The sequence below is a fragment of the Centruroides sculpturatus genome, unplaced genomic scaffold (genome assembly GCF_000671375.1).
Source record: "Centruroides sculpturatus isolate CEXI.00-Female unplaced genomic scaffold, Cexi_2.0 scaffold1879, whole genome shotgun sequence".
Taxonomy (NCBI): Eukaryota; Metazoa; Arthropoda; class Arachnida; order Scorpiones; family Buthidae; genus Centruroides; species Centruroides sculpturatus.
In genome coordinates this window covers 59,526-80,555 of record NW_019387807.1, presented here as the reverse complement: position 1 = coordinate 80,555, position 21,030 = coordinate 59,526, and the positions used below count along the sequence as shown (strand labels likewise).

At 30.3% G+C, this 21,030-nt stretch overlaps 1 protein-coding gene across 1 annotated transcript in view; it reads left to right on the top strand.

Annotated features, from left to right (window-relative positions):
* The window catches only part of LOC111616644 (rRNA biogenesis protein RRP36-like), a 32,496-nt gene extending 12,723 nt beyond the window's left edge, over nt 1-19,773 (top strand). The window contains exons 2-6 of the mRNA XM_023358032.1: nt 2,792-2,841; nt 10,670-10,807; nt 17,153-17,231; nt 17,349-17,430; nt 19,656-19,773. Coding sequence (XP_023213800.1) covers nt 2,792-2,841; nt 10,670-10,807; nt 17,153-17,231; nt 17,349-17,430; nt 19,656-19,767 — 461 coding nt within the window. The 3' untranslated portion in view covers nt 19,768-19,773. The remainder of the gene's footprint in view (nt 1-2,791; nt 2,842-10,669; nt 10,808-17,152; nt 17,232-17,348; nt 17,431-19,655) is intronic.
* The last annotated feature ends 1,257 nt before the right edge of the window (nt 19,774-21,030 follow it).

Sequence of the window (21,030 nt, the reverse complement as noted above, 5' to 3'; positions counted from 1 at the left end):
TGCTGGATTATCCTGACAGGTTACGTGATCTTCATTAATGTTAAATGTTTCTGTCTGTTGATGTATTTGATCAGCAACCTGTTGTTTGATAAGTTCAAGTGTTGTTTGTGGAATAAGGTTGTTGTGTATAATTGTTCTCTTTTGATCAACAACCCTTTGTTCTGTGACAGTGAGGTGAGGATATTGTTGTGTGAATCTATGGTGTAGTTGTTGTCTGTATGCTGTCATGTTTGTTTTAAGTTTTGTGATTGCATAGTAAGTGCGGATGATAAACTCGTTCATTTCTGATGTCCATTTCATCCGTTGGCATGGTTTTCCAGGCTTTGTGGTCTGTGGATGCATTGCCACAGAAACACCAAGGCTAGGTTTATTCCTCACATCTGTTGAGGGCATTGCAGTAGCCATACTTGGGCCAGTGCTGCTTTCGCCACTGGTAACCAAGGGAGACTGGAGCCTATTTTTCGAATGTGAGCCTCTGCCTAACCCACGAACGCAGACCTTGTTAACCCGGGCGACGTCCGAGCCGGTATCATTCTTAGATCTGGTTACTACCATGATAATTATCTCCACATGTGGGTGTGTGGTCACTCTTAGCTTCATTTCTCCCCATAGACCTTACTGGCATGGGTGTCTCTACCAGGAGCTTGTGCTCCAGCCTGCATTGCCCTATGGTTCAGTAAAATTACTGGGCTCTCCCACCACGACCAGGTGGTGACCACGGGAGAGTCATTATTATTATTATTATTATTGCTCACATTTAAAGCTTATAAAACATGAGATTAAAATTGTGATGTCATTTTCTGTATAGCAAAAACAAGTCTCTATAGATATAATCTTTTTACATTATTAAATAAAATTTTTATTTTTTTATATTTATTTTCAGATATTGTTGTATTGTGATATTTGAAGTGTAACAAACATGATCGCATGAGGAAATTGTCCATAATATTAAGAATTAAAAAAATAAAATGTTGCGACTATGCTACCCTATTTTCATATTGTCTTTTTTGTCCATGTGCAGTAAATCTGAAGCTTATTCACTTGTGAGGACATAGTATGTAATCACGAGTGAAAATATCTGAAAATAAATGTGAAGAAACAAAAATTTTATTTAATAAGTAAAAGAGTTAAATCTACAGAGACTTGTTTTTGCTAAACAGGATATGACATCATAATTTTAATCTCTTGTTTTATAAGTTTTAAATGTGAGCAATGATAATAGTAATTATAATGCTAATGATTTGTACCTACACCCTGTAAGTCCAATGCCTAGCATCTTAGTCACTCAGGGACATGAAACTTTTAAAGACTTATAAGCTAAACACTAAATTTTTCAGAGGCCCAAGGTTTGGAACTGCTTGAGAATTGGATCCTATTATTTGAACAACGAGCTGTTTGTGTTTAGGACTACATGTTCGTCAAGTTTCCCTCGAATCGGAAACATGAATGTCTGGCCTTCTCCTAGTTGGGCTGCAATTTGAAAAAGTTGTAGACTTATAAATTTCCACTATCTTCTGTCCACTCTTCTGTCTGTCTTTCCTTAATTTTGGGAATGAAGTTAGGTAGATGAAAGAGGAGACCAAATATGGAAACCTCGGAGGCAGAAGACCCCGAGTAACTATATATGAACTTCAGATTCAAACTGGAAGTCAGTTTCAATTCAAAAATTTTCCCCTGAAAGGAGTTAGATGATAGCATGACTCTATTGCTAAGAGGAAAAGTATGATGTACAGGGGCTAATTGAGGTAGAAAGCATATATTTTAAATTAAATAAATTAAAAATATGATTAAAAATTGCAGCCCAGCATGTGACGATGTCACAATAAATATTTGCTTGTTAGCAATAGGAATCATTTTTTAATAATTTTTTAATAAATAATTCCGAATAACACATTTGATTATTATGCTTAAATGACATTTCACATGTTTTGTCATGTCAAAATTTTAGTCTACTGAGTCTACTGAAAAAAGATGAAAGTGAAAAAAGTCACCCTAAAGAATTCCCAAAATTTTCTGTCAGTTGATAAAATATCTCCAATCTGGAAATGTTGGGTGGCATTGCACAAAACTGCCTTTTGTTCTCAATGTTACTTCCTACTTTTCTGCCTGAACTTGCCGTGCGACATCATGAAATCACTAAGTGTGTGGTACCCAGGACTCCCATTGCACAGGAGCTAGATATTCTGTTGTTTTTCCTGAAGTGTGCTTTGTGGTTCAATTTTACACTGAATGTTGATATAAGCCAATAGGGATTCATTGCCAGTATTATATTTTTATTGCCACTTTAATAAAAATATTGACAAGTGATGATTTTGGTGGTATGTAGTACGACCCCTGATTATGATATCTTGGAATGTCTTTTGTTGTTAATCATTTGAATGTTAAGTTGCTTGTAATGATTGATGCTTGTTAAACTATACAATCTTCTACTCAATAAAATTTTTTGGATGTAATTATCTATTTTGTACTAAATTTAGCATTAGAACTTGTTAGAGAATCTTCCAAGTAAGAAAAATTTGAAGATAAAATTTGATAAGATGTCAACATTGAGCTTGTAGTCTTTATTTCTGTTTATTCATTTGAATAGAAATATCTATATTTGAATTTGAATAGAAATAGAAATGGACATTTCTATTCATATTCAAAGATATTTAGAGTCTATGTTGTTTAACAATTTATAATAAAGAAATTAAATTTTTTTGGAATAAATATTAAAACTAAGTTTTGTTGTGTATTAGATATCAATCATCAGTCTTTTAATGAATAATTATTATTTTTTTATTATTTCTAGATGGTCCAATTGGAAATACATCAAAGAAGGATTATTTGTCAATCCTACAGGTTAGTTACTATAATTAGTATGTGTGTATATAGTAAAGTCTCAATTATCTAAGGCAGGGGTGACTGACATGTCAACTGGCAAGCCATGAGAGGTAGCCTGCAGTGGTCTGTGTAATATTGTCTGTATCAAAAATTGTTATTGTTGTTTTGACTGTTTGTCTGATTATAGGCTATAGAGATAGACCAATGACGGCTTTATAGATTCTATAAAGTAGACCGCTGTCATTGGTCTGTGGTCTGTTTCTGGAGTATTTTACTGTGGAAACTTCCTACTTTGATATTCACTCAGCAGAATGGTGTAAGTTCAGAAAAAACAAATGTTTTCGGTCTTCTTCTAAGACCTGCTTCAGATCATAAATTTCAAGTACACAGAATGTTTGATGCTTTGGTGTTTGAACTTGTTAGACATAGAAGAATTTATACGAAAGATTTGAATTTAAAATCCTTTTAAAATCAATCAATGGGATGCATCCAAGTGTAGAAGTTGTAAAACAGTTTTCACAATGATGTATTGAACAGTGTTATGAAATTTTAAAGAAGAGATACATTTCACAAGCATGATAAGCTCTATTTGATATGTCATTGTGAACACATTTGTGAGGATTTGGACTCTTTTGGGAGTTTTAAAGGCTTAAACATTTATAAAATTATTTTTTATCATTATTTTCCTTCTTTCTCTTGTTTTCTCCTTCCCCTGGAAGTTGAAGTTAGATTTTTTGACCCATCAGAATACTGCGTCACTTCGAAAGGTGACCTTCTAGACTTCATCTGTCGTCCTAAATGTCTTTGGAAGTTCTCCCCTCACAACAGGATTATTCAGTTCCACCTTCGTTACAATGTACAAATAAGTAGCCAATTAACAAGAACCTCCACCTGTTACATGCTTGAGGGGAGCAAAAAGATCAACGAAATTGTCCATAATATTAAGAATTAAAAAAATAAAATGTTGCGACTATGCTACCCTATTTTCATATTGTCTTTTTTGTCCATGTGCAGTAAATCTGAAGCTTATTCACTTGTGAGGACATAGTATGTAATCACGAGTGAAAATATCTGAAAATAAATGTGAAGAAACAAAAATTTTATTTAATAAGTAAAAGAGTTAAATCTACAGAGACTTGTTTTTGCTAAACAGGATATGACATCATAATTTTAATCTCTTGTTTTATAAGTTTTAAATGTGAGCAATGATAATAGTAATTATAATGCTAATGATTTGTACCTACACCCTGTAAGTCCAATGCCTAGCATCTTAGTCACTCAGGGACATGAAACTTTTAAAGACTTATAAGCTAAACACTAAATTTTTCAGAGGCCCAAGGTTTGGAACTGCTTGAGAATTGGATCCTATTATTTGAACAACGAGCTGTTTGTGTTTAGGACTACATGTTCGTCAAGTTTCCCTCGAATCGGAAACATGAATGTCTGGCCTTCTCCTAGTTGGGCTGCAATTTGAAAAAGTTGTAGACTTATAAATTTCCACTATCTTCTGTCCACTCTTCTGTCTGTCTTTCCTTAATTTTGGGAATGAAGTTAGGTAGATGAAAGAGGAGACCAAATATGGAAACCTCGGAGGCAGAAGACCCCGAGTAACTATATATGAACTTCAGATTCAAACTGGAAGTCAGTTTCAATTCAAAAATTTTCCCCTGAAAGGAGTTAGATGATAGCATGACTCTATTGCTAAGAGGAAAAGTATGATGTACAGGGGCTAATTGAGGTAGAAAGCATATATTTTAAATTAAATAAATTAAAAATATGATTAAAAATTGCAGCCCAGCATGTGACGATGTCACAATAAATATTTGCTTGTTAGCAATAGGAATCATTTTTTAATAATTTTTTAATAAATAATTCCGAATAACACATTTGATTATTATGCTTAAATGACATTTCACATGTTTTGTCATGTCAAAATTTTAGTCTACTGAGTCTACTGAAAAAAGATGAAAGTGAAAAAAGTCACCCTAAAGAATTCCCAAAATTTTCTGTCAGTTGATAAAATATCTCCAATCTGGAAATGTTGGGTGGCATTGCACAAAACTGCCTTTTGTTCTCAATGTTACTTCCTACTTTTCTGCCTGAACTTGCCGTGCGACATCATGAAATCACTAAGTGTGTGGTACCCAGGACTCCCATTGCACAGGAGCTAGATATTCTGTTGTTTTTCCTGAAGTGTGCTTTGTGGTTCAATTTTACACTGAATGTTGATATAAGCCAATAGGGATTCATTGCCAGTATTATATTTTTATTGCCACTTTAATAAAAATATTGACAAGTGATGATTTTGGTGGTATGTAGTACGACCCCTGATTATGATATCTTGGAATGTCTTTTGTTGTTAATCATTTGAATGTTAAGTTGCTTGTAATGATTGATGCTTGTTAAACTATACAATCTTCTACTCAATAAAATTTTTTGGATGTAATTATCTATTTTGTACTAAATTTAGCATTAGAACTTGTTAGAGAATCTTCCAAGTAAGAAAAATTTGAAGATAAAATTTGATAAGATGTCAACATTGAGCTTGTAGTCTTTATTTCTGTTTATTCATTTGAATAGAAATATCTATATTTGAATTTGAATAGAAATAGAAATGGACATTTCTATTCATATTCAAAGATATTTAGAGTCTATGTTGTTTAACAATTTATAATAAAGAAATTAAATTTTTTTGGAATAAATATTAAAACTAAGTTTTGTTGTGTATTAGATATCAATCATCAGTCTTTTAATGAATAATTATTATTTTTTTATTATTTCTAGATGGTCCAATTGGAAATACATCAAAGAAGGATTATTTGTCAATCCTACAGGTTAGTTACTATAATTAGTATGTGTGTATATAGTAAAGTCTCAATTATCTAAGGCAGGGGTGACTGACATGTCAACTGGCAAGCCATGAGAGGTAGCCTGCAGTGGTCTGTGTAATATTGTCTGTATCAAAAATTGTTATTGTTGTTTTGACTGTTTGTCTGATTATAGGCTATAGAGATAGACCAATGACGGCTTTATAGATTCTATAAAGTAGACCGCTGTCATTGGTCTGTGGTCTGTTTCTGGAGTATTTTACTGTGGAAACTTCCTACTTTGATATTCACTCAGCAGAATGGTGTAAGTTCAGAAAAAACAAATGTTTTCGGTCTTCTTCTAAGACCTGCTTCAGATCATAAATTTCAAGTACACAGAATGTTTGATGCTTTGGTGTTTGAACTTGTTAGACATAGAAGAATTTATACGAAAGATTTGAATTTAAAATCCTTTTAAAATCAATCAATGGGATGCATCCAAGTGTAGAAGTTGTAAAACAGTTTTCACAATGATGTATTGAACAGTGTTATGAAATTTTAAAGAAGAGATACATTTCACAAGCATGATAAGCCCTATTTGATATGTCATTGTGAACACATTTGTGAGGATTTGGACTCTTTTGGGAGTTTTAAAGGCTTAAACATTTATAAAATTATTTTTTATCATTATTTTCCTTCTTTCTCTTGTTTTCTCCTTCCCCTGGAAGTTGAAGTTAGATTTTTTGACCCATCAGAATACTGCGTCACTTCGAAAGGTGACCTTCTAGACTTCATCTGTCGTCCTAAATGTCTTTGGAAGTTCTCCCCTCACAACAGGATTATTCAGTTCCACCTTCGTTACAATGTACAAATAAGTAGCCAATTAACAAGAACCTCCACCTGTTACATGCTTGAGGGGAGCAAAAAGATCAACTACAAGGGTAGACTATATGATGGAAAACCATATCAGGTTACCAATGGTGGGGCAGTCATCACCCGATGATGATTGTTTCATTGTCAGTGGTTTGGTGGAACATCGGCAATGGCTCACCGATGTTCTGACCTTAGCCACCTGAGGTAATTAATTCAGTGGGTTTGACAGCTGTTGTCAAATTTATGATGAGAAAGTGTCACAGTAACGGGTAGAAACTGTAATAAATGTAAAGAACCGTTCGATTCTAAGTAAACAACTTTCGACGCAAAGGCGATTGCATCAGATTTTTGCCAGATAAATTTCCCTCCAGGATGTGTATAAAAAGGGATCGCACCCACACCTTGACGCGATCACTGTGGAGAAGCTCTTGAACCTGGACAATTCGAACCACTGCTCTCGACTTGGAAACTGCAGTCCTTGATCGCCACTGCTGCCGAGTAAAGACTTAGAAAAATTTTTACTTCCCTCTCTCTCGGTTGGAGCTTAGATTTTAGAAAGTTAACTTAAAGGATAGTGAGCCTGTGGAGATCCCGAATTTTAAGACGAAACAACGGCCGTCTATTCTTGTCGTGACGTGGAATTATTATTATGTTGGGATTAGTAGGTAATACTCGGTTTAAACCGGTGGCTGTGTACTATGCCGGACCAGAGTCAAGGCATAGCAACCAAAACAAAACTAAAATTAAATGTGTGTGTCAGTGTCTGTATTAAGGAATTTCCTAACAATATGGCATGTATTCAATATAGNACATCTGACACCTTGTCACGACCTCGCTATCCCTCCCGCTCAATTACCCAAGCCATCCCCCGACAAAGAAGCCGATAAGTGGGGAGACACTCGGCGCTCTACCCCCTTGGTTCTCTCACATTATACAACTTCTACACTTGGATGCATCGTATTGGTCAATTTTAGAAAATGTTAAATTTGAATTTTTTGTATAAACTCTTCTGTGTGTGACATGTTCAAACACCAAAGTATTAGACATTCCATCTATTTGAAATTTATAACCTGAAGCAAGTCTTAGAAGATGAAAATGTTTGTTTTTTCTGAACTTGCACCATTCTGCTGAGCGAATACCAAGGTAGAGAGTTTCCACAAATGAATAAGTTCTTCTTTAAAATTTCATTTCTTTTTTATCTTTTTACCTCAACCAAGGAGAAGGAAGTATTCGCTAAAATGTTGATTGTTGTAAAAGTTGCATGCATCAATGCATATATCAGCATACCAACTCTTTGAAATATCTATAAACTTTGCAGCTTACCAGTTTAAAGACTGATACTAGCTCTTCATTCGTTAATTCAAATATTATTATTATATTATTTTAATTTTTTTTAATAATATACTTGTAAAATTGTGAGTTTTTGTCTGGGTAAGTTTAACTTCCATATTATAAAACATTTTTAGACATTCATAATTTATTTTGAATTTGAAACATTTTTATTTTAAGAACTATGGTGTGTCACAGGAATCTTATTAAATTCAAAGTGTGTCGCTAATCCAAAAAGGTTGGGAAATACTGTTCTAGAATAATAAGTTTTGACCATAACAAAATTATTTAAGTTAAATTTTAGAACACTTAACCATACTTATATTTCATTTGCATTATACAGCAATGTACCATCCCTAGTGTGTTGTTTAGTGAAGAATTTACCTGTCATATTTGACAGCCTGTTCTGGAATCTCACTTGATATTTCAGAATGCATTAAAAGGTAATAGTATGTATTTTTTCACATGCTACAATTTGTAATAGACAATGTTACCCTATTTCATTAGGGCCTGAGATTATAGCATTCTTCTTTGATAGAAGGGCTGGAGGGAGTGGGAATTCACAACATTGTTTAGTTCATGCCTGATGTAATATACATAAGCAAAGGGTCTATAGTGATTACCATATTCATTTTTAAAGTAATTGGCTGGGGAGAGACTTTTGTTACCATCCTGTATGTATTTGAATGATTCTAGCAAAAATCTAGCCATATTCAAGCTTTGTATCTATTGAGTTAATCAAGAACTAAAATTTCAGTCAATTTGGCAAGAATTAAAACCCATAAGAATTTAGTAAGAAGCTGAGAGCTCAGTTTGATAAGGATGAAAGTACTAGAAGTAGAAGTTGCTAATAGGTGATGTCAACAGATTTCAGTCTGATGAAAAGTTTTATGTAGTTTAGTTCAGAAACTGTTAATCATAGATAGTGCTATCTTAACAACAGTAGTAATTTATGCATCCAGACCTTATTATTTTATATTGTTTTTATTAGTTTTTCTAGTAAAATTTATAAGAAGTAAGATTATGATGACATTTAAAAAATGTTATGCTAGTAAATAACTGTTTTTCATTAATTAGCCAATTTGTATATAAGATCTACCTTAGTTTAATATTAGAATGCTTTTGTCTATTTAAATAAAATAAACAAAAATGTTTTTATTAGTAAACATTAGTAATATTAAACTGGTATTGGTATTTGAGTGAAATTTTTTTAATTTTTAAAATATTTTAAATTTATTTAATCAGTAGAATAATTATACAAAATATATAAATAAATGAAGTAATTTTTAAATATATTTCAAACAAAATATCCTTTCTCTTTTCAAGGTCTTTTTTCATGTAACAACAATACTTAACACATTAGCATTCTTATTTCAGTAACTTTAATAATCGCAAATCTGATCATTTAGTTAAGGACTTATATTAAGATCTTGTGAGCCATTAATGGTTTTAGATCATTAACCATTAATTAGCTATAAATTTAAGATATTTTGTTATAAATACAAGTCATATTTAAAATACTTGATAAAACTTTAACTGTTTAATTAAATATTTATTTATTTTGAAGTGAGAATATATTTCTGAACTTCTATAGTTTATTTAAGAAGTTTATAAGTGGATTTCTAAATAAAGAATGATAAACTTTTTAAGAATTTACTAGGGTGGAGAAGCTCTTGAACCTGGACAATTCGAACCACTGCTCTCGACTTGGAAACTGCAGTCCTTGATCGCCACTGCTGCCGAGTAAAGACTTAGAAAAATTTTTACTTCCCTCTCTCTCGGTTGGAGCTTAGATTTTAGAAAGTTAACTTAAAGGATAGTGAGCCTGTGGAGATCCCGAATTTTAAGACGAAACAACGGCCGTCTATTCTTGTCGTGACGTGGAATTATTATTATGTTGGGATTAGTAGGTAATACTCGGTTTAAACCGGTGGCTGTGTACTATGCCGGACCAGAGTCAAGGCATAGCAACCAAAACAAAACTAAAATTAAATGTGTGTGTCAGTGTCTGTATTAAGGAATTTCCTAACAATATGGCATGTATTCAATATAGCGGCNATTAATGGTTTTAGATCATTAACCATTAATTAGCTATAAATTTAAGATATTTTGTTATAAATACAAGTCATATTTAAAATACTTGATAAAACTTTAACTGTTTAATTAAATATTTATTTATTTTGAAGTGAGAATATATTTCTGAACTTCTATAGTTTATTTAAGAAGTTTATAAGTGGATTTCTAAATAAAGAATGATAAACTTTTTAAGAATTTAGTAGGGACTTTAAGATTAAAATACTAATTATTCAATGAAAATGAGATTAATTATGAATAAATAGAATTAAGTTTTTAAAAATTTTTAATTTAAAATCATAAATTTAGTAATTTTACATATATAGTAGAGCAACACTTATCTGAATCAGTTGGGGACTGGAGTTGTTCGGATAACTTATTTTTCGGATAACCGATTATGTATGAAAAAATATATTAACCTATCCCATGTTGAAATTTTTCTTTGTTGCGTGTCGCTTTGTGTTGAATTTTTGTTGATGTTAAGCCGAACTTAAATTTTTAAAAATAATAACTGTGGTTATTGTATTGTTAAAAATTAATATTGAAAAATATTAAAACAAAAAAATTATATTTTGGAAGTTAATCTATTATCAAAAACGTTTGATTCAGCACGACACAGTCTGACTGGAACGCTTTCAGTTAACCAACATTTCGGTCAATCGGCTTTTGGATTAACAACGCTCTACTGTACTTTGATTTTAATTATTATTAGAAGTTAAAGCTTTTGTACATTATCATTTAATTTTACTTTTTTCTTTATTTAGAATGATTTGAATTTTATGGCTCTAGAACCCAATAATGATCTCAGGATGTGCCTTTTAATGAATCAATGTTATCAGAATGCATTAATGGATAAAATTTCACAGTTGGAAACAATTTTGGAAAGTAATTTAGAGCATCAGGTATTTAAAGTTTCTTAAATCACTATTATAATTTAAATGTATTACAGTAAAAGTCACTTATTCTTTTATTTAATTTTATCAGAAATAATACATTGTAAAATATATAATTTCATTTATTATAGTCAGAGTTTTAAGTATAATTATCATTACCTTCAGGTAAACAAGAATTTTTCAAGTTGTTTTTCCATAAGTTGGTCTCAATATATAGTTAATTCTGTATATTGTATTTCCACACAAATAACAGCATTTTATTTTATGTGAAAATCTTATTTTTTAATTTTTGAAACACAAGTCCTGCTTTACTTCTAAGAGCATATCATGCATATAAGAGCATGCTCTTATGTGTGTCAGCTTGTTTCAACTTATAAGAGCAATGCATTATTGTTTTGATATAAATTAATTGTAGATGTACTGATACACTAACTATTCAGTGACAGCTCTGTGATATTTTGTAGGTCAGATGGCCGAACGGGGTCAAGGTGGCAGCCTACCACTCTGAGGGACCCAGGTTTGAATTCAGATGGGTCAATAAATCCCCAGAAATTTTTCGGGGGTGGTCCATCTGGATATGTTGGGCCTCATCCTCACCACCTGGCCGCCCCATTGTGGGCCTGACTGAACCCATAATGGGCTTGTTAATGGAGGCCATCTTAGTGCCCAACAGGGTGGAAAGAGTTTTTAAAAAAAGCTCTGTGATAAAACATTATTAAAAATAAAAAGCCAGAATAAAATAATTCTTTCAATACTGTAAAAGTTTCTTAAAAATAGTTTTTTTAAGGGACTTTGCAGAGTTTAGTGCTGATTTTGTTCCATCTATGTAGGTCATACTGAAAGTCATAAGCAACAATTTTTTATAAATCACAATTTATTAATTATGAAAAACTAAGAATATTGTTATAATCTATAGACTATAGACAGTGCCATGAGCAAGTCATGACATGACCAACTTTCACCACATGATCACAGATAGCCAATACAAAATGGCTGTGACTGATGTTTTGTTTTGTCAGTGTGCTGTGATTGAATTTTTCATTAAAGAGGGAATATCCATTGCAGAAATTTACCAGAGACTTCAGAATTTATATTGAGATGTGTGCATAGGCACCAGCAGTGTTAGAAGATGGGTAAAACATTTTAAAGATGGAAACACATGCGTCAAGGATCAGCCTCATAGCAGCCATTTGCAAACCGCCTCTAATGAATGCAACAAAGAAAGAGTGGATGAGATCATTAAAGAAGACCAATGTGTAACTGTGGAAGCTATTACAGTAAATCTTGGAATAGGGCACACTGCAGTTCAGGAGATGATCAATAGTTTAAGATATCAGAAAGTGTGCTCCCACTGGGTTTCCTGTTTATTAACTGGCAACAACAAACTTTAAAAACATTCATCACTTAAGAAATATGGAAATGAAGATGATTTTTTGCTGAGTATTATGATGAGTAATGAAAGCAAGTTCCATCATTATGCTCCTGAAACAAAATGGCAGAGTATGGAATGGCATGACCTCAATTTCCCAACTAAAAAGAAGGCAAAGACAGTTCCATCAGTTGGAAAAGTTTTCAGCTTTATTTTCTGAGATGCAGATGGAGTTATTCTGGTGGAATTTCTTGAACCTGGGCAAATCATTAATGCTGATTAGTATGTCATGACACCTCAAACTCCGTTGTGCATTGTGTGATAAATGTCCTGGGAAGAAAATCATCCTGCAGTATGACAGTGCAAGCCCCCACAGTACTTGTTACACATGGAGGAAATTTGGAAAATGGAGTGGGAAATTCTTCCTCCTCCTGCCTACAGCCACAATTTAGCACCCTCAGATTATCATCTTTTTGGTGCTGTAAAGGAAAACATGCAGAGCTAATACTATGAAACAGTGGAAGACATCAAGAAAGCAGTGCATCAGTTTTTTCGTAGTGCTGGAACAAAGTTTTATCTTAAAGGACATTTTCAAGTTCCCATAATGGTGGGAAAATGTACCGAAAAAAATGGAGATTATGTCGAAAAATAATGTGATGTATTTGTATTTGTTTTTCCAAAATTAGTTGCTTGTGACTTTCAGTATGACCTTTGTATAAGAACATGCTCTTATATATAGGAAATACGATAATTGTTACCAGCTGTATCTATCAGTCATAACCAGTGCTCTAAACACTAAATATTAATTGTTGCAGGAAATTTCCTAATACTGAATTTTTCCTAAATTATAACAAATTTTCTCTATATCAAACAACTGACAATAACTAGCACTACAGTATACAAATATATGGGATTGATTATGGTATATAATGAACAAATTTCAAAATATTCTTGTAAAATTTCCTTTGTTTCAAATGCCATATTATAGCAGACTATTGGAAATATTCATTTGAGGAGAAGTCAAGGACACTAGCTCCAACTATAAGCAAATTATCTTTCACAATATGAATAATTTCATATGGGTCAGATTGCCAGATTCTGCAATTTCTCATCAATTAGACTACTATTGAAGAAACTTTTCAGCCATTTTTATGTCAATGTTGCAACTTTTTTACTTATCAAAACAATTTATTCTCGACTTCTCGTTTCCTGTCTACAGATTTATGACATTAAACATTAGTGCCTGTTAATTAAAAGCCAAAATTTTAGGTTTAGCTTTCCTTTGTGATTAAATAATGATATTTTTATAAGTTTTTCATAGGCATTTGAGTGAGTCTCAGCCGATTTTTGGCAACACTGCCACAAGTATGATAGACTGTAGTAGAATTTTAAATGACTTACAATGGAAATGCGAATAAATTAAGCAACTATCATATGTTTAGTTTTTCCCATGCTTTATTAAATAAGTTTATTTTTAAATGCCTTTTATACTTGTAAAGTTGTAGCAATTGTTTATTATTATTTTTTAAAAATTGGCTGATTAATTAACACATTAGTAAAAATATGTAAAAAGACTAAAATGTCTTTACTTTTGCCATGTCCAATCACCAGGAATGACAATCTTCCACTGCAGAGATGATCTATTTCCAGACTATGTTTACTATTTTTAATCTCTAAAGAAAGGTCATCTCAGTAGTGGTTTAAATTGTCTGTAGTTTAGTAGTTTAAATTGTTGGTATTTGTTACTTCAGCTATACTCTGGTTGAAGTACCATTAATAATTATTATTACTAAATCTTCTAGTTATGAATTTTTCTTTCAACATGTCTTTTGAATGCCAGCCAATGAAACTAGAATTTCTATTAGTTATAATCTAATTTGCCTATTACATTTAATTCTATCAGTCATTATTATTAGTATAGTTGAGTCCCACAGTGATTGCAATAATCAAATCATATTGTATTATTAATCATTCTCAGGATCAAAGCAGTTTTTACAGATGATAACTGTTCCTGTAAAATGTTTTTATCTCAATAAAGAGGTTTTCAGAACATTGTTATATGACACTAAGATATAATAGTAGTGCTATTTGTAAATTTGTTTGGCTTTTTTGTTGAATTTGCAATAATAATTTTCATCTTCAAATTACATCAGATATCAATATTTTTGGGATACAGTAGAGCCTCGAAAACTCGGCCTAATGTGGACCGAAGGGTGGCCGAGTTTGTGAAAATGCCAGGTTATCGGGAATGAGGTTAAAAAAGTATAAGTATGCATGTTTCCTCAGAAAATATTGTACTGTACTTATATGTATTGTTTGCTTGAGAATACAACAGAGAATAAACTGCCCAAATACCCTTAAACAAAGGAAAAGCACATACTTTATGAAGGCATAGAGCCTTTACTACATGAAAATTAATGAATACATAGTGTACAGTAATTTACCTGATAAGACAGACCTCAGGAAATACTTTATAAGGCATAAAGCTGTCTATGATGAAAATTAATTATCTAAGATTATTTTTGCCCTGCCACGGTGTGGCCGAGTTATCCGCAGTGCCGGGTTATCGAGTGCCAAGTTTTCGAGGCTCTACTGTATTATTAAAACAACTTGTAATGTCATATACAGAAGGATTACTAATGTGACATCTACTTACTGTCCAAAATAAAAAATTGTAAATTTAATTCCAAATATCTTATTGTTTTCAAATATATTTCTATTTCTAAGCATATACAGGATATCACTTTAACTTCAAATTACACATGCATGTATGATTCCAAAAAATGCTAAATAACTTAAGTATTTAAATACTTCTGATGATATAATATATTTATTATTGTTTGTGCATTGAAAATCTACTAATTTAAATAATAAAATAATCTTTACTGATAATCTTCAAAAATAATGTGAATTAAATAATTTAAAATTTTTATTTTAGCTATCAAATTTTCTTATGGAAATATTTATATATATAAATAAAATATGTGAAAAATTTTTGATAATTAAGTACAGTGGGTGATCAGTTAACGAACGGATTGGTTAATGAACAAATCAGATAATGAACACTTTTGCGAAAGATTTTTATGATTGGACAACAAACACATTTGGATAATGAACACTTTGCTGAACAAACAGAAGAAGAAGTGACATAAAATAATGAATAGTGATTGATCTTCCTTTGTCTTCAGGCAACAGTTCGAAACTTTTCGGAGCGTGGGAGACATCAACATCAACATTCAACCCAGTATATACTGATTGGATAGTATTCTCCCGAACTTTGAAACTCTCCCTTGTAATTCCAGCCTTTTGTATTTCTGACAGAAACAATTCTTTTATGTTTTCTTCTGAAAAAGCGGATTTATGCCGATATCTGCTATTAAACATCTTTTGAAGAAGTGGGAGGATGTCAGAACAACGGTCTTAAAATGGCATCCAAAACAGGTTGAGGTTAATTGGCTTAGGAATCTCTACAATTATAATGCTATTAATTACTTCTGAAAAATCATGAAGAAGACAGAAAAGCAATCGACATTGGACAGATTCTTTAACCTTCACAAACGGAAAAATCATGACTAATAAAAATGCAAGATTGCATATATATGTATTTTTACTATTACATGTAAATAAACATAGTAAGAAAGTATATATTTTTTTATTTTTTTGGGGGTCTCCAGAACGAATTAATCAAATTCCCATAGAAACCTATGGTAAATCAATAATCGGTTAACAAACAATTCGGATAACAAACAAAGTCTTGGAATGGATTATGTTTGTTAACCAATCANGATTAAATTATGCTGTATAATTATTTTGAAACAATTTTTTTCTTATTGGTTAGTTTATATGGAAAAGTTAAGACAATAAAAATTTTCCATGAAATAAAGTTACTGATACTTGATTACTAAAGATATAATTTTCTCTATATTAGTTTTCTGATGTTCCTCTGATTTATATTTATTTTTAATATACTTATTGTCTCAAGGTATAAAAATAATATAAACAAATCATATTAATGAATTCATTAATATGATTAAATTAATGATTAAATTATGCTGTATAATTATTTTGAAACAATTTTTTTCTTATTGGTTAGTTTATATGGAAAAGTTAAGACAATAAAAATTTTCCATGAAATAAAGTTACTGATACTTGATTACTAAAGATATAATTTTCTCTATATTAGTTTTCTGATGTTCCTCTGATTTATATTTATTTTTAATATACTTATTGTCTCAAGGTATAAAAATAATATAAACAAATCATATTAATGAATTCATTAATATGATTAAATTAATGATTAAATTATGCTGTATAATTATTTTGAAACAATTTTTTTCTTATTGGTTAGTTTATATGGAAAAGTTAAGACAATAAAAATTTTCCATGAAATAAAGTTACTGATACTTGATTACTAAAGATATAATTTTCTCTATATTAGTTTTCTGATGTTTCTCTGATTTATATTTATTATGATGAAAATAATTATAGTATTTGTGAGATACCTTGTTAATTTATATATTCTGAAGCAAGAAGTTAGCAGTTTTTTCAAATACTATGATATAATTTAATTTACTGTATAGGAGTAGTGAAATACATTATCCATGCAGGATATAAAAATGTCTTATAAAGTTATCATCATCATTTCCCATCCCTTTTTCCTCTCAAAAAATTTTTAGGATTTGACATGCTAGTCCTCCAAACTATCCTTTTTTGAGGTATCTTCTTGTTTAACCATAATGCCTTTAAATTTTTCCTAATTGCTAATTTCCAGCTTTTCTTCAATCTACTTCTATTTCTTTTAGTTCCTAAGTTTCTAATTCATAACTTGAATTTTTAACTAATTCATCTTTATCTCTTCTAACCACATGTCTGAGCCATCCAAGTTTATTTTTCATAAGCTTCTCATTAATATCAATTTTTAAAAAATGTTTATAGAAAATATCAATTAAAAAAGTAACTTTTCTGTATTACTTTATTTTTCATAGTATCCACCACTGAATGAAGATGCTAAAATTAAAATTAAAAATAAAGAGATTACAGCTTATGTTATACCTAACAAAACTTGTAAGTAAAAATTTAAATTTTTATATAGTAAATCATTTAAATTAAATATTTTATAGTTTAATTTGTAATAAATAATGTGCTGTTAATTTTTATGAAATTTTATTATGGAAATCATAGGGACTGACATTGAAAGAACAAGTTTAGAAAAAGCAGTTGCTTCAAACTTTAAAGAAAAATTATTGGATCCTTTGTTTATGAAGTAAGTTTTTACTTTGGATGTTTCTATGTTTATTAGTTTTAGTTTAGTAAAGTATGGACTATATTTTATACAATGTATTTAAAAAACTTTCTTCTACCATCCTGCACTTTTTAAGTATTTGAAATATTTAAGGGGTAGAGGATGGTGGAGGTGATTTCACCCTGATCATATTCATCAATACAATGCACTTAATGCATATGCATATATGATTAAATTTTAAATTTGGTTTCCTTTATCAGATTTTGGAGTGGGCAGGATGGTGACAGTGGGAGAAGAAATTGCAAATATAAAAGTCTGATATTTATCAGTATTTCAGTGATGATATCTATTCATATATAAATGAGGATGTTTGTGTGCTTGTTTGTTTACTATGCACTCCTAGGCCATTTGACCAATTGCTATGAAATTTGGCAATTACATTAACATACTTCTAACTTAGATAATGTTTTACATATCACCCCCAAATATTAATTTAATTTCTATATATTAATTAATTTGAGCCTAAATCCAACTTGCTGGTTTACATGTAATGCCATCTTGACATTTTTTAAAATAATACACTAAATATAATTTATACAAAAAAAGGATATAATTTAAAATATATATATTTAATTGATTACTGCGACAATGATATAATGACAAGTAGACACACTATATCATTATTGTGTTGGATAGTGCATAACACTCGTGTACAGTACTTCCAGTTGAAAATGTTAAACTATGAAAACTATATAAGTATTTTGTTCTCTACATCTAACATTTGGATATTTTTCCTCTTATAAACCTGGACAATACTGTTTGTAACAAGCTAGTTTATTGATTAGTGCTGAACACTAGTCAATATATAAATTTTAGAGATAGAAATCTTCAAACTCAGGTACCAAAGATATTTTGGATACTTGAAATACCTGAAGTCACTAGTACAAATCTTTGCAACTGGTTTCAAAAATTTGTAATTGGATATTTTTTTCTTAAGATTTTAATAAAAACAGATTGTTGACATGAAATTTAATACCAATTACAGTAATATTATATATAAAATTACTCTTAATATTTTAATAATGAAATGTTAATTTAGGCAAGGTTTCCATGTGCATGGATTTGTTTGCACCATATACTTTTTGCCATGCCAGTAAAAATAATTTCTTATGTAAAGATGACAAGCATTAGTGGTATCATTGCATGCAAAGATGTAAAAAGTTGAAAGTTTAATAAAAGTAATGTTGAGAACTAAATAGAATTGGTCAGCTCCAGGACAACATTACTGGAAAGGTTTATAGTTCTGTTCTTCCTTTTCCAAAATACACTATGGTATGACTTTCAAAGGGTAAAGTACTTTGAATCATAAAGCCACCAAACTTTTTATTCCATACTTGTCTGGCTTGGAAGGCATATATGATTTGAAGGGCCATCTTCCTGAAAAGAGTACAAGCTACTCATTATAATCAGACCTTGGAATGAATCACAATTCTCACTATTTTTAAATTAGTCATTTTTTCTAAACTGTTTCAATGTTAAATCACTATCTCTCACTTTTTCTGCCATTATGGGCAATGACATTTTTGTGATGCCATTCATTGATTAATGTTTAAATACTTAAATTGCAATGCCCATAACGTCTTTTTCTTGTTACACCTTGAAAACTTCATGTATTCAAGACCATGGCTTTTTAGGTCTTAAAAATTTTAGTTACACAATATTATAATATTATAATGCACCACTGGACACAGAAGACTTTTTTCCCTGCAGTCTAACATTGACAAAATTTTTTTATGAAGTACAGTATTTTATAAAATTTGGAAAATTTATATTAAGGGACAGTTTAATAAATTTATAGCTTTGTAACAGATTACAGGATTTATTATTGACTAAAAAATAAAAACAGTGTTTTACTTTCCCAGCTTGTTATATATATAACACCTTTACGTAAGATTAATAAAGATATAAGATAACCTTTTTAGTTATATAAATCAAATTTTAGAATATAATATAATAGATGGGTTTGAAATGTGAAATAAGTTAATAATCTTAATGATTGTTTTTATTTTTTGCCTAGGCAATGCTTGGCTTAACTGCTAGTTAGCTATATTTTTAGAACATATTGTGTAATTGTTATTTATTGTTGTTATTAGAAAAATTAAAATACCTTTATTATTATTTTTACATATAAATTATTGAATACTTTACAGTTGTTATATTTTTAAAAAATTTAATTATTATTTTAGGAAAAGTATAACAAAAGAAAAATTGGCTCTCCAAGATTTGAATGATGAAGAGTATTTAACAACAGCTAGAAAATTAGAAGAAATTCAAGCTCAAATTACAAATATTAAGTAAGTAAAATATTAATTATTAAGTTGAAAAATGTTTTAACTTTGAATAAAATGTTTGTTATTTTGATATCAGTGATGAAAGTGTGTTTTTAAAATTGAAATTTAAACCTCAAAGTTTTTATAAAAATTTTTGGCAAATAATTTAATTTAAAATCTTTAACCTAATTGTTGAAGACTTTCTTTGAGGTTCATTATTTTAATAATCACATTTAGAGATGTAATTATTTTTAGTGTAATACAAAAAAAAAAATAAAATTATTTTTACAAGTATTCTTTATTCTTCATTTAGACGAACTCCTCATAATACTATCATACATATTGTCAGAAAAAACATTGATTTTAAAAATAGATACAAATTTAAAAATATGAAATTGCTACACAGAATAATTACAGTTGTGAAACGTAAAATATGCTAATTTTAGACAAATTAAAAATAAAACTAATTTATAAGTTTGTATTTATTGCTTAATTAATTTAAAAGTAAACATTTTTAGCTATACTTTGGCTGTGAACTTTTTTCAATGATATTGTGAGATAGACAATGTTGTTTTAGAATGCTAGATGGCAAAAACAATGCATCAGAGGTGTGTAAGGCAAATAACAAAAACATTTGATAATAGATGTTAAATTATGGTCTTTCAATGGATTTATGTCTATTTCCAGTAACTATGTAATGTGGCTATGTGAACAAGGCTTTATTTGTAATGATGCAATAAAAACATAGATGAACATATTCATATAACTAAATATACATATTATAAAATTATACAGAAACAGGATTTGGGAGTTTGATTCCAGATTCACTCTGTTTGGGACTGCATTCCTTAATAAATGTCTGCCTTGTACCAGCCCTAGTCTAAAAATGAAAATCTTTTCCTATCTCACACCCAGAGTGATCTTTCATTATTGTCCCAGAAGGTACAGATTTTCAGCCATACTCACTTTTAACAAACATAAGATATGAAAAATATTTGATTAAAAATCTTTCTTTAAAACTGTCTTAACATTCAGATTTTTATTTATTATTAATGTCTGATTTATTCTTTATCTAATACAGTAGAACCTCGAAAACTCGGCTCTCGATAACCCGGCACTCCGGATAACTCGGCCACACCCTGGCAGGGCAAAAAAATCCTTAGTTAATTAATTTTCATTATAGACAGCTTTATAAAAGTATAAAAGCTCTCATAAAGTATTTTTCTGAGGTCTGTCTTATCAGGTAAATTACTGTACACAGTGTATTCATTAATTTTCATTTTCATGTAGT